The sequence below is a fragment of the Daphnia magna genome, linkage group LG3, assembly GCF_020631705.1.
Source record: "Daphnia magna isolate NIES linkage group LG3, ASM2063170v1.1, whole genome shotgun sequence".
In the NCBI taxonomy this organism is placed as follows: domain Eukaryota; kingdom Metazoa; phylum Arthropoda; class Branchiopoda; order Diplostraca; family Daphniidae; genus Daphnia; species Daphnia magna.
In genome coordinates, this window is record NC_059184.1 from 4,325,936 (window position 1) to 4,340,682 (window position 14,747).

Genomic DNA, 14,747 nt, shown 5'->3' on the forward strand with positions numbered 1-14,747 from the left:
AAATATAGTATTGAAAAAATTTACTCGTTTTAGATTATAGATTAAAAATTGATCGATGGGACAGGTCAATGAATCCACAGTGGACACATGTGTTTTTTCCATCGCTTTAATTTATCCTGTAAATTCGATAACTACTTAACATTTCACATTAAGTAACTACAGTATATTCAGGAGTCGAACATCCGTACTTTGGCGCAGCACGTCAGCTCGATATCCAAACAGCCAACAGCATGTGTGTGTCTGTTGAGATAAATGCATGCAATAGCAAAGAATAACTAACCTCAGCTAAACAATTTTTTTTGCATTCAAACTGCCAAGGAAACATTATTTTCAATGACATAATCTGGATTGCACTAACTCTGCTAAGTCGTACAATTTTGTTGTTGGAAAATCGCTATTTACTATCAGAATCGGAGTGTCTTACAAAGTGATGGCCGGCTTTGCTGAGTGCAAGCGTAAGAGGAGAGATGGCGAATAGGTTGTTCAGTAAAACTTGGCAACGTCACCTGCTGTCGGCTGTAGATTGAGTCTAGACCGAAAGCACTTCGTGATTACCACCGTGGTATGGATATTTTCATTAATCATTTTGAACTTGTACCATTGTACGAAAAATACTAGAATAGCTTTAAAAAATATCGTTCGTGTTTTTATGGTGCTAGAATTTTTCACATGGAATTTTCTTTGGCTGCCTGTTAATTTCATGACTTCTGATTTGTTGCGTTTACCGACTTTCACTTTACAGGCTAATCTAAAATCTTTTAAATTTTCAAATTAATTTGTTTTTATTCCATGATTAGATTGCAGGTTGCTGTCAACTTCTGATATTTCAGAGTAAATTTATGCTATATAACATCTGTAACGAAAAAAGGAGAAAATGACAAAAAAAAATTCAAAAAAAGTAAAGGAAGACCCGGATGAGCTAGCAATTGCATCTCCCACATTTCCAGAACCAGATAATGAGCCAGTAGAAGATATTTTTGAGGACGAAAAGTCTGAAAAGAAAAAGAAGAAGAAAAAAAAGAAAAACAAAGATGACGAAGCTGAAGCTGATGCTGAAGTTCCTCAAGTACCTGAAAGGTCTGAAGAAGCAGATGAAGAACAAGATGATAAAAAAAATAAAAAAGACAAATCTAAAAAGAAAGTCGACCCTAAAAAGGAGAAAAAAGGTGGCCCTGGAAAGAAAGCACTGGCAGCCATGCAAGAAACACTTAGAAAAATTAAAGTAAGAATTGTGAAGTAAATATTACTTTATCAAATGTTGAATACTTGTCTGTTAAGGAAGAGGAAGAACGTATAAGGCGAGAGGAAGAAGAGGCGGAAAGAAGAGCAGAAGAGGAGGAACGAATCAGACAAGAACAGGAACGGAAAGAACAGGAACGCCGAGAATTAAAAAAACAGCGTGAAAAGGAGAAAAAAGAGCGATTGAAGGCTGAAGGAAAATTCCTAACCCCTAAACAGAGGGCACAACAGGCCCGTTCACAAGCCTCGTTAGAGGTATTGAGAGCCCAAGGTACTTTCATTGATTTTTTCAATTCTACGTGCTGAAAACTCATCAGTTTGCTCTTATTTTTACCTCAGGAATTGATGTGCCCTTGATTGGAGAAAAACGACCGAGGGCTGGTACAAGAATCCGTTCGAACAAGCAGCAACAAGCAACCGTTCAAACAGAAGATCGCGCGACTTCGGAAGAAAAAACGGCCGATCAAACAGCAGGAGTAATTGAAGAAACTTTGGTGGAGGAAGAAGTAGAAGAAGTCAAAGAATCGTGGGATGCGGAATCATCATCGGAGGAAGAAGTAGAGGAGACACCCGTTCCCGAGGCTACCAACGTTGTGCAAAATCAGCCAACGTCAAAGTCGGACAGTGAAGTCTCTGAGAGTAGTTCGGAGGAAGAAGAATCTGACAGTAGTGATGGTTCAGATGACGAAGAAGAGACTAAAAAAACTGATGCTGTCTCTAGGAGAGAAAAGGCTTTAAATCGCATTCAGGTATTATTTGTAGCGGACTAAAAGTTCAGTGAACCAGCCGTGTATGGTTTCTGGGCCTAGAATCCAAGCCGATAAAAGTAGTCGATTAGTTATGAGCATAATGTATTATCCTGTTTTCCAGAAAAGGCGAGAGGCTGCTGAAAAAAACAAAAATCCTGAAATTTTACGAGCTCCTGTGGTTTGCGTACTCGGTCATGTGGATACGGGGAAAACAAAAATTCTCGATAAACTCCGTAGAACCCATGTCCAGGATGGCGAAGCCGGTGGAATTACACAACAAATTGGCGCTACCAATGTGCCAATCGAAGCAATTCGTGAACAATCGAAAATGGTTATCGGTTTTCAGGATATGCAACTGAAAATTCCGGGGCTTCTCATCATCGATACACCTGGTCACGAATCTTTCAGCAATCTACGCTCTCGCGGCTCCTCCCTATGTGACATAGCTATCCTTGTTGTTGACATTATGCACGGCCTTGAACCCCAAACCATCGAATCCCTTAATTTACTGAAAGCCAAGAAGACTCCTTTTGTTGTTGCGCTAAACAAAATTGATAGGTAATGACTCAATAATTATTAATAACAATTTAGGACATGTTGTTACAAGTTTATTTATTCAACAGGTTGTACGACTGGATCTCGAATCCTAGAAAAGACGTTAAAGATTTAATCAAATCGCAGGGAAAGAACACACAGCTGGAATTTCAAGATAGGGCCAAGTTGGTCATTACCCAGCTAGCCGAACAATCGATGAACGCGGCCGTCTACTATGAAAATCCTGACCCTCGATCTTATGTATCCATGGTTCCCACGAGTGCAGCAACTGGTGATGGTATGGGTAACCTCATGGCGCTGATTGTTGAGTTGACTCAAACCGCCTTAGCGAAAAGGCTCATGTATTCGGATGAACTACAAGCCACCGTCTTAGAAGTTAAGGCCATCCCTGGCTACGGAACAACAGTTGACGTCATTCTTATTAACGGAACGCTGCACGAAAGTGACACGATTGTTTTAGCGGGAACCGACGGGCCCATAGTGACCCAAATTCGGTCCCTTCTTTTACCGCAACCAATGAAAGAGTTGCGAGTGAAGAATACGTACACAGAGCCCAAAGAGGTGCGAGCAGCCCAGGGTGTCAAAATCACAGCAAAAGAGTTGGAAAAGGCTATAGCTGGTTTGAATCTATTAGTTGCTGACCATCCGGATGAAGTGGAAATTTGCAAGGAAGAAGTAGCACACGAGTTGAAGTCTGCTTTGGGACGAATAAAACTGCAGGATCGAGGAGTCTACGTACAAGCTTCAACTCTAGGGTCACTTGAAGCTCTTCTCGAGTTTTTGAAAACATCGGAAATTCCGGTAAGAAACTGATTTTTAGGTATTGTGCTATTTCTGGCTGATATTGATGAAAGTAGTTTATTTCGTATGAAATTCATAACTGTTGTTTGTTTTTTGTAATGTGCAGTATGCGAACATCCGTATTGGTCCTGTGGTGAAAAAGGATGTCATGAAAGCCTCGACGATGCTGGAACATAATGACCAGTACGGTTTTTTTTTTTAGTATAAAAAAAAAAAAAGAATTAAATTAAATTGTTTGTTTTTGTAGGTATGCTGTTATTTTGGCCTTTGATGTCAAGATTGAGCGCGACGCTCAAGAGATGGCAGACTCTGTTGGGGTGAAAATTTTTCAGGCTGATATTATTTATCACCTGTTTGACAGTTTCATGAAATACCGTGACGAGTTGAAGGCGAAAAAACGAGAAGAGTTTAAAGATGTAGCTGTTTTCCCTTGCAAATTACGAATTCTCCCGCAGGTAAATGCCGAAAAATCTCAGCTATGTGTTGGTTTAAATTTATTATCGAATGTCACTTGTCTGCCTGAAACGAAGCATACGATTATTAAGTTGTGCAGACTTTTGCTGTCGTATTTCTTATATTTTAAATATTTTTTTATTAGCTTTTCTCATAAAATGGAACGTTGAAAACTCTTTTTTTTTTTTGTTTATCGTTGGCCTCTCAAAGCTCATGTGATTACTTTTCTTTTGTAGTTCATTTTCAACACAAGAGACCCGATCGTGGTTGGCGTGGTTGTGGAGAGCGGAATTGTGAAGGAGGGCACACCGCTGTGCGTTCCATCGAAAGAGGTAAGAAACATTTTCTCTAAAAGTTAAGAGGGTAGGTTGCAACCGAATTTCCTGTTCTTGGATCCAACCGAGAATTGTCGATTTCCCTTCTCGAAAGGTTGCCAGTGATGTGAAGCCTGAAAAGAGGTCTGCGCTCTTTTAAGGTCAAACGATTGGTTTCACCTGCATCAACTCGAAATTATTGTGGGTTTTTTTTTTGTGTCTTCCAAACCTATTCCAAGTCATTTGTTATTTAAAAAAGAAAGGAAGTTGCTGGAAACCAAGTACTTTGAATCCACCAAAGGGAAACGTGGTCTCTTTTCTTTACTGCCTTCTTATTTTATTTTTCTCGATATGGCTACCGGATGTCAGATTGCGAACGGAACACACCACCTTCTCTCCTTTCAGTTGCCCTCACCACTGACTTTCCGCCCTTTTCTTTTCAAGCTCGAGTAGTTAGCTAATGATAGAAAGGAATCCTGGGAGATGGGGCCGTTCATAATGTTTCGTGACTTGACAGTCCAATTAGAGGCTTTTGGCGTGTTTGCCAGCCCTCCTTTTTCCGCCCCTATCCTCCTCACTAGATTCCCTCGTTTTTTTTTTTTTTTTTTCTTTTTCTTTTTTCTGAATGGAAATGGAAGCAACGGAAGTGAACCATTTGTTGTTGGACCTGAAATAAACCGACTTGGGCTTTAGTGGAGAAAGGAAAGTGGGGGGGGGGGGAGACCTGGGCTAAGGTTAGTAGCAGCTGAATACTATTTACCTTTTTGTAAGGTAAAAAAAAAAGGAAAAAGGGAAAAAAAAATCTAGGCGAAAATAAGTAGACGACAAAAATATCTATTAAATACACACTCTCCATCTTTGCCACCCATTTCCTTTATCCATTGCTTACCAACCGTAGCCATAGGGTCTGAGCGATTATTGGCTGTTGAACCGTGTCTTTTATTCTTTTTACCTGTCCGTCCCCCTCCTTTTTTTTTTCATTTTTACAAGCAGCGGAAATAAGGTCTGTTAAAAAAAAAAAAAGGAATAAAAACCTTTTGGTATGTTGTGGGTCGTTGTTTGAATTTGAGCAGGCGACAAATGAAAAGCAGATGATTTCTTTAGCTGTCTAGATAAATTGTTCATTCTTGTGAAATGGACTGAATGACGGTCAATTGTGTTAGAAGGGTTGGGCATTGGAACGTACTTTTTTTTTTTTTTTTTCCAAAGGCGTCGCCTTGCACCTGGCCAAAAACGCGTAGGATTTTTTGGGGGAGGAGGAGCGGCGTTGATTGATACGATTTGATTGTATGTGCTGTATGTTAGATTGTAGCTTGTGAGACATGATGGGCTTAGTGTCCATCCGGGAAGCAGAAGAAATGCGAGGAGGTTTTGAGAATTCGCCGGTCTTGAGTGTGTGAAGTGGCAAAAAAGGAAGTGGAATGACAACAGAGCTGATGAGTTACTTCCTGCTTAACTTGGCTCGCATTTCCCACCGCCATATCTCTTCTTTTTTTTTTCCTTCTTTTTCTTGAACACTCTCCTCTTCCGTTGTGACGTACTGCCCTCCATTCCGCTCAAGCCAATATTTATTTATTTATATCCTGGCCTCTGGCCCCTGCCGAAAAGGAAAAAAAAAAAAAATCTATTTCCCTGCTGGAGTCTGGCTGTCGCGACTCTTCCGGTCCCCCCTTCCCCTCCAATGTCAGAAATGATTGTTTAAACTAAAGAAGAAGAAAAAAAAACTATATTTTAAGAAAAACAGCGCGAAAATGTTTAGTTGTAACGGTAAGCGTTAAGAAAATAGTGGCTAGCTCGGTCAAAACAATTCAAATTGCCATGTTCCACTCACGCCCGACGGTCACTTTGACGTCGACCGCACGACAAAGACCCTGCAGAGAGAGAGAGAGAGATTCAGTCATGCAAAGTTCCTCGTTCCTCAAAACTATGCCAACTACTCGCACGTGGTTTTTCACTCTCCGCTTTGGCCTTTTTCCTAACGAACAAACAAACAAAAAATGTTTCGTGAATTCCGTTACACATTTTTTTCCCACCTATTTTCTTCTGTCACGTTTCCAGTCGCTATATGTCTCGAGTTTTAATCTAATAGTTATTTCTTTTTTTTTTTTTTTTGTGGCCTGTCTCGTAGTTTGTCAACATTGGCATCGTCACTAACATTGAAGTGAATCACAAACCCATCGAAACTGCCCGTAAAGGCCAAGAAGTTTGTATCAAAATCAGCCCGACGCCGGGCGACAGTCCTAAACTCTATGGCCGCCACTTTGATCACACCGATTTGCTCGTTTCCAAGGTTAGTCTTCAAAAAAGAAAAGTTATTATTCATTTCGTTGTTAAATGAATCATATTTTTTGTTTTTGCTTGGGGGCATCAACAGATTAGCCGCGAATCAATTGACGCTTGCAAAGAATACTTCCGTGACGATTTGCAGAAACCCGACTGGCAATTGATGGTCGAGTTGAAGAAACTCTTTCAAATATTGTGATTCTCTTTGGACTTTGATTCTTGAATCCTTCGTATAAATTGGTGGAAGCTGCCGTGGTGCACTGGATCCATACTTCTATCCTTTAATCCATGCTGAAAAGTTACATAAAACAAAATAAAGAAGAATAAGGTTTTTAGAACCTCTGCAACGACTTTGGCCATGTTTTTATGGATTGTCCGTTCAAAAACGAGCCAAAATACAACGTCCAGAAGACACCATCATCTCTAATTTGCTCCTAGTTCACTGGCCTCCTTGCCTTGCGTTAATTGGTTCGGACTAATCAACCGACTAGACTAATCGTCAGACATGTGTGCGTATTGGAAAGGCGACACCGGTTTCGTTTTAAGGTGAAAGTCGAACCGCCATCGGCACTGTGTGTGTGTAGGTTTTTCTCGAATCCTATAGCCTGTTCGTTTATGAATGGATCTAGGCTTTCAAAATGATGGATTCTCTGAAATATCATTGATTGAATGATAACGACGTAAAAGCCTTGTTGTCCCATTGCGCAGGATCCGCCCCCGCATTTTTCCGGCACAGTTATCGATCCGTTCAACTGAGCTTCTTAACGCTTATTATCTTAACTCGGTGTGTAAAAAAAGAAAAAAGAACGAAAGGCAAACAACGTCCGGTGCCCAGGAATCAAGTCCACTCTGTCCGAAATCAATAAAATTAAAACAAAATGTTGGTGGGCTGGACCAGCCGGAAGAATTGGGGCTAATAACGGAGGTGGGGTTGAGGGGGCTGGGGGAGAGTAAAACGACTCAAGTGTGTAGAGTGGGTTGAGGCAAAGTTTTTTTTTCAGAATGGGGTTCTCTTTCATCGATTTGGTGCCGCCTACACCGACTTCCGGTCGACGGCCTTCGTTAACTACACTGCGTGTGTTGATTTGAGGTTGCCCTCGAGTGTGTGCTTCCGCTGCGTGTGTTGTGTGACAAGGCCACCAGAAAGAAAAGAGAAAAAAGAAGCAAACAGTTGAATTAGGTTGGAATCTGGTGTCGTGAGAGATGGTTTCTTCGGACGAAAACAAAGAAGAGGAAATGATTGAGCGGTTCGTGTTACCGAGCAGCCATTCTGCCGAGGGCAACGACTGATCGTGATGATGAAATCTTATCACTACCGATTGAGGACGACGACGTCGTTACTTAGCCAGCATTACTACTAGTAGTAATGTATAGTAGTAATAGTCAACACATATGAGGGCCGAAAATGAACCATATTCTTCCTCCTAGTTTTCCTCTTTTTTTTTTTTTACTAGGGCATTGATGATGTGAATGAACCAGCATCGAGATCAACTGTACAGCGTTGCAACAAGGAATGCGTGGCACCGTCTTTTCTTCACGCCAATTGAGCTTTTGTTCAATTCCAAAACATTTTTTTTTTTTTCTTTTTGCGTTGCTTTCGATGTCGAATCACGGCATCAAAGCGTCCATCATTTCGTTCCGAGACGAAATAAAAACTGGCGTCACCTAAAAAAGAAAATGTTGCGATAACCGGGTCACCACTTCCCATTCCTTCTTTTGCAGTCACCTCGAATCTACGTTCGGTCGTTATGTTATTTTTTTTTTCGGCATCATTTCGTTTCTCTAATCGTCGGTTAGATCGAATTTTTTTTTTTCAAAATAATTTTACGTTCCATTCATATCCGAGAAATTCCACGGATGGGATTGGCCGTTGAAAAGGTAAAAGAAGAAGAATAGCAATGAAAACATAAACGATTGATTATTTTTTTCTCTTCAATTTAATGGTGTAGACTATGGCGAAATGCGTGGCGCCAGAGATAGAGAAGAGGTTCGGCCTGGGCTTTGGTATTTTCTGCATGAATGGCTGTGGCGAAAAACAGCGAGGGCGTGGTGAAGTGCAACATTATAGACGGGCCGCCACATTCCTGCGTAAGCAAAGGAGGAGGAATTGTCAATAGCATTAATGGACCATTGTGTTGTCGTTGGCAAGTCCTTTGCGACCGTTTCCATTGAGAAAAAGGAAAAAAAATAAACATTCCGGCACGCATGCGCTCATCCAACAGCAGATGTTACTTATAGGTAAAATAAATTTCACTTCTTGTCGAGGCCGTTATATGGGCTTGGCAATTCGATTAGATCATCCTTTAGTCTAGCCATGGGTGCGTAGAGTTCGATGACGTTCCCCCTTTTTTTTCTTTTTCTTCTGCTGGACATTCATGAAACAACAAAATAATGATGATGCAACATTTATCAACATTTCGAAAAAAATGATTAAATTTTTATGTTATTAATATTATTTTATTTTACCACATACAAGCCATCGCTGGAGTACATCCTGTGATCTGCTCAAATCATGTCCATAAAAAAAAAAAAAAACGGTTTATTTTTTTTTTCAAGCCGGAAGCCTTTCCGGCTTGAAATTTCGGCATCCGCTCCATCATTCGTTCGGTTCTATTGTCTAACTGAGAAGAAAAAAAAAAGAGGGGGTGGCATTATAGTGGTGCGTACAAATTGTCAAATGAATACAACTATAGATAATATACACACACATGCGCATATAAAAAAAACATGAAATGAGGGACTTCCTTTGGTCCTTTTAGTCACGGAGTCACGTCTACCTTATTCGCAGTTAAGTCCGTCCTGCTTCTTTCGAGTCTTAAAAAAAAAGGAGGAGCATTTTGATTTTTGGCCAGTAGAAATCAAGTCCATCTGACATCTATTAAAACTTGTGGAGACTCTCTTTATTTGGTTATTTGTCGTCAGCTGTATACTGATAAGTCGACAGGAAAGAGGATGGGTTCAGGAAATGACGTCATCACGTTCAGATGGGCTATACGTAGAAGCAAACCAGCAGCACTGAGAGTGGGAGCAGCCGGCAGCAACAGCCCAACGGAAACACGAGCCCAGGCCAGTTGTTTCTATTTTGAGCCCATGTTGACTCTCTCACTCGTCGTCGGGAGTTTGTGTGTAGAGGCGAGTGGGTGGGGTGGAAAGGAAACCATTTTCCTAGTCACGCTGCTTCGTACTGCACGTTAGGAGCAAGCAAGAAAAAGCTTGTTGTTCATAATCCATCGTTTAATACCCGAACGAAAGTGTGGGCCCAAAGATGTCGTGCTAAACAACGCCGTTTTGCTGATGACCGAGTCAAACATTGAAGAAATCAGAATTAAATGTTGGATTATTTCAGACTTGGTATAGGCGATTGGATGGCAATCAGTTCTAGAGTCTAGAGAGAAGAGGGTAGAGTCCAAACGAACTGCTGCTGATTAGATTACACAACTGCCGAGGCACACAAACATGCTAGTCCTTTGCATTGGGTGAGGATAAGCAGCTACTTCTTGTCCTCAAAAAAGAAAAAGGAAATATCCCTGAAACGTGTCAAACACTAAATAGTTATATAGAATCTAGCGAGGTCGGCGATTTGCATCCGGCATTGAAGAGAATGTTTCGTTTTTGGGCAAGCTTTGCCTTTTTGGCTTTAGAATTGACGGGTGGTGGCGCCCGACACGGAGTTGCCAGTAAATCGCTATTGTTGATGGTCAGGCAAAACAAAAAAAAAAAAACAACAAAAAAAACTTGTTTCTTTTTTTCATTTTATGAATGTGTGTTTTCTTTTAAATATATAAATCCCTTTAAATAGTTATGTTTAGCCCCCTGTAATTCTTAACTTGGACAAGGCTGTGAAACGTATCGTGTGTATGACGTGCCTCTTTATAAGGCCAACATTTTCATTCATAAAGCTTGTGCACGTTTCAAGGCCTTTTATTTGTGAGTGCCACTGTTTTTTTTTCTCCTAAATATGTGTTTTTCTTTTCTCTCTCTTTGAAATGTCTTTCGTCGGCTGTTTTTCTCTCGACTCGTACTTAATCCAATTTCGTTCTGTTTATCGCGACCTGGCTGGCAATAAAAAGAAACAAAACGACCTGAAAGTATCGACTGGTTTTCGTCTGCTGCCAATTGACACTCGACTTGGCATTTGATAGGAATAAAAACAAGGCCGTTGACTCGGGATGGTGCAAGAGGCCAACTTTCTCGTTCATCTCGGTCATTCATTCAAGACACGTTTCTTCTGTTGTTGCTTTGCCTTTTTCTTTTCCTTTTTTTTTTTTTGCACCATTCGAGTAACAACATTCGCCAGCCAGTGTGTATTGTTTTGTTTTTTGTTTCCACAGGGATGAATGAGTGAATGCCATTCACAGTAAATGTACACTGGTGTGATGATTGTTGTTCTATGGACTTACTATACGCTTTTGATCGTGTCCGATTCAAAGAGAAAGAAAGCTTGCCAGCATGAACCAGTTTTTCCTTTTTTTGTTGCCATTCCAAAATGATTACAATTTAACCCTTAACGGGTGGATACACCTGTCTGGACGACGAGGACAGCGATAACATGGCCATTCATACACCATGATATGATACATGCATTCCTAATTCCATTGATAAAAATACGTTCGTTGGGGCTTGGTGACTTGTAATTATCAGACCGACTTACTCAATCCTCTCTATCCGACCCATCTCTTTCATTGGTCGTCTCGTTACATCATCAAGTGAATTTTGCCTCATTGAAAATGTCAAAAAACGCCGCTTCGCTTTCACATTGACGCCCGGCATCAAAAATGGTATATACCTCTTCTGTACACGTCCACACCGAGCCGACTTTCAGAATGAATGAAACTCATCACGTAAACCACACCGTGCAAAACATTTCGAAGCCTCTTTCGACATATTTGCAAGTGTCTGACGTTATTCTCGAATGCTTTTTTGAGAAGGAGAAACTCAAAATGTCAAATGAAAAATGTAGCCTTTAAAGAACGTCGTTTGTGAAAAGAAAAAAACAAACTGCCGTCGGCTTGGCGCCGGGTATAGTCCCAGTCGAAAAAGGGAGAGGCCAAAAACGAAGCAAAAGGAGAAGAAGAAAAAGCAACGAAAAGCAAGAGAAAAGAAAAAACGACAAGTGGTGGAAATCGTAGAAGAAGGCAAAGTGGGTGGTGGGGTGGCTAAATGGGACTGCTGCTGCGCGCTTGGCTGGAGTTCGTGAATGAGTCTTTTCTCTCTTTTCTATCTCTTTCCTTCTCTCTCTCTCTCTCTCTCTCGACAACATACACACTCGGGTATATGTGTGTTTGTGTGTGTACGTCCTTGAAGAAAAGCCCCGTCAGGAGGGGGGAGGGGGGAGGTTATAGCGCCTCTAGCGGATAGATCAGAACGAGGATTCGGTGGCCGAAAGACAGGAAGGGGGCCATTTCCTCCCACCGGGAGAAGTTAGGCGGGTGGCAGGAAACAATGGCGGTGGCGCTGCTAGTCTGCCCCCTTCTATCCGTGCGCATTGTGGCAGGCGATTCACAAAATCCTCCAGTCGTTCAAGCCCGTTCCAGCTGTTCAGACGTGTATTGCGCGCCCAGATCTAAGACGGGGGCGCCCGACAGCCTCGTGTGTGAGTGTGTGTGATTGTGTGTGTGAGGGTGTGTGTGTGTGCGCGCTCAAGTGTATGCACCGTACTTGGATTTCAAACTAGTACCCAATAATCTGGTTATTCACACCCCGTTCACAAGGAATTTCTGCGGCCTTCACTGGCAAAAGAAAAACAATACCAAAACAATTGAAAAAGGTCCCCTTTTTCGCCACTAGACGCCATCTTGTTGTGTATATGCTTTGTGTGTGTGCCAATCTGAAAATTGAAGAAACGAAGGCAGGAAACACAAAATAACAAAACTCATTTGGGAATTTCTCGTTTTTTTGTTTTTTGCTTTGGAAAAACCCAATTGCATCTGTTTACCCTGAGTGGATTATTTTACGTTCATCATCTTTTGTTACTGTTACTCCCGGACTCGGCCAACATAGATTCCACGAAGAAGAAGAAAAGAAAGAGGTGAATTTTTGATTTCATATTGATAAATCCCAGTGTACATTCACGTTATGTAATTTTCTTTTCTTTCTCCCAACAGCCCGAGGATAAACATTTGATGGATGAAAGGTGAATGAAATAGTGGCAATGTGGCGGCTCTCCTATCTGTGATTGTGTGTCTGTGTTTGTCTGGTCTGTGTGTGCGTGTGTCTGCTGGCGTAAACGGGAAAAAATAAATCCGTGGGCGCGCGCGCGCGCGCGCATCCGATCGACTTTTTGAGGAAAAAAACAAAAAAAAACAAATAAAACGGGTGCCGTGAAAGCCGCCGGATCGTCCGCGAGGTGGCGTCCATCGATCATTGCACGGCACGGAAGGAAACTGGCGACTGCCGTGGTGGACTGGCTGCGTTGAAACGGACGGGCCTTCATGGCAAACCATGCCAAGACCATCGTCACTCAAAGCAGCCGAACGAGCAGTCCATCGACACACCGGAATCTGGTCATCATCAGTCCGGAAGAATTGGATCGGCCACACCGATCATCACAAATGGAACTCGTACCAGACAGGCCGTCAAGGATACCCGCGTTGGCTCCCGCACGGCCGGCCACTGCCGCTCTTCCGGGCGTCGCTGTTCGAATTCAATCGACGAGACGAGTCACGTCTCCGCTCGTCGTTCCAAGAGTTGCCGCACCGACGTTACCCCTCCGGCCACCGATAACCACCTACACGACGAATGGCAGCAACACTAACGACGCGATTAGTAACAATCGATCGTTATTGTTGGCATCGTCGTCAAGTGAAACAGAGGTCATATCGCTATCACAACCTCGACCGGATGGCGAACGCGTTCGAAACGAGTACATCGACACGCCATTGAAAGGTGGTCTGCGTTCGACTCCGCTTCACGCCGAAACTCACATCCACATAAGCGGATCGCCTCACGATCATTTGGCATTGGTCAGCCCGTTGGGTAGTCAATCATCGTCCAAAACGTGTTCGACTAAATCACTGCCATTCAACCATACGGCCAACACACCGTTAACGTCTCCGTCGTTGAAACGTCTGCAGAGTACGCGTCGTTCGTTGCCCATCACCAAACAACCCGCCCTCACCAAAGATTCGTCTGCTGCCCATGCGGCGTGTCGTCTGCGCGATGGCGGAGCCATTCATTGTCCGTCTGCTTCGTCGCCGACCACATCCTCGTCGCGCATGGTTTTCTCTTCGCCCGGCAGCCAGAGTAGCAGCGGTGGTAGTGATTCGATCATTTGTCCCGATTGTGACCGATGTCGTTGTCTATCGTGTCGGACTCCTCGCCCCCTACCGTCCAAATGGTTGTGCGGCGACAAGTGCCTCTGTTCGGCCGAATCGTGCGTCGATTACGTCACGTGCCTCTGCTGTGTAAAAGGAATTTTTTACCATTGCGGATCGTCGTCGGACGATGGCGCCGATGACGACGACCTACGTCGACGTAATCGATACCATCAGCAATCGTCGTCCAATAATGCCGCTGCTGGAAACAATGGATCGTGTGCCGATGCTCCGTGTTCGTGTGTGCCCAGTCATCATCGGATGGCTCGTTGGGGCTGTCTGGCCTCTCTAACTCTGGTAATGCCCTGTTTGCTTTGCTATTGGCCACTTCAAGGGGGTGTCAAAGTGGTTGAAATGTGCTACCAAAAATGCACGCGGCACGGATGCCAATGCGATCAGCACCAGCAAAGAAGAAGACCCACGTCATCCTCGTCGGCATCATCGCAGGCCGCGTCTTCGAAAACGGCCGTTGTCGTCCAGCCTCTACCCACTAATTCTTCGGGGAAACGTCTTTTAGATATTTAAAATCCAACAAAAGAAACCACACGCAAACACACACAAACAAAGACTTATATCGATGATGAATCTGTGACAAAACTCTTTCATGTCGTTTATGTCGTTCATTTCTCTCGACATTATTCTCTCTATTTCTCTCTCAATTCGTTATTTTGCATCCTCCACACACGCGTCCCTGTGAGGTTGTTTGATTCCCAATTTATTTTCTAAAAAAAAAATTATTAGAAGAGCCTCTGAAAAAAACAAAACAAAAAATCATTTGACTGAAAAACCAAAGAGGACTAATGCCAAGACATTTCCGTCAGCAATCCCATTTTATTTTCTCGAGGCTTTTCATCTAAACCAATGTGGGGTACATATATGCAAATATGTATTGAACAGAAAAAGAAAAAAAATTTTATTTTTTTTTTGTTTTCAGTTCTCCTGAAAAAAGAAAGAGAAAAACGATGAATGTTGGAGAGAAAGAAAGAAAAAACATAAACACACGAAACAAAAATTTTCCGTCACATTTCCACACAATTTTT

The 14,747-nt window shown here is 42.5% G+C and overlaps 2 protein-coding genes across 2 annotated transcripts; both read left to right on the forward strand.

The window, feature by feature from the left end:
- The first annotated feature begins 415 nt into the window (after positions 1 to 415).
- Positions 416 to 6,811, forward strand: LOC116918847 (eukaryotic translation initiation factor 5B). Its single transcript, XM_032924634.2, has 11 exons — positions 416 to 562; positions 798 to 1,222; positions 1,279 to 1,510; positions 1,579 to 1,988; positions 2,110 to 2,546; positions 2,612 to 3,344; positions 3,451 to 3,527; positions 3,592 to 3,799; positions 4,034 to 4,129; positions 6,240 to 6,401; positions 6,486 to 6,811. Exons 2-11 carry the CDS (start codon positions 875 to 877, stop codon positions 6,591 to 6,593), a joined length of 2,811 nt encoding a protein of 936 aa, XP_032780525.2. The 5' UTR covers positions 416 to 562; positions 798 to 874; the 3' UTR covers positions 6,594 to 6,811.
- Positions 6,812 to 11,894: 5,083 nt separating this feature from the next.
- LOC116918851 (protein sprouty homolog 3) lies at positions 11,895 to 14,609 on the forward strand. Its single transcript, XM_032924639.2, has 2 exons — positions 11,895 to 12,422; positions 12,499 to 14,609. Exon 2 carries the CDS (start codon positions 12,826 to 12,828, stop codon positions 14,230 to 14,232), a length of 1,407 nt encoding a protein of 468 aa, XP_032780530.2. The 5' UTR covers positions 11,895 to 12,422; positions 12,499 to 12,825; the 3' UTR covers positions 14,233 to 14,609.
- Positions 14,610 to 14,747: the final 138 nt, after the last annotated feature.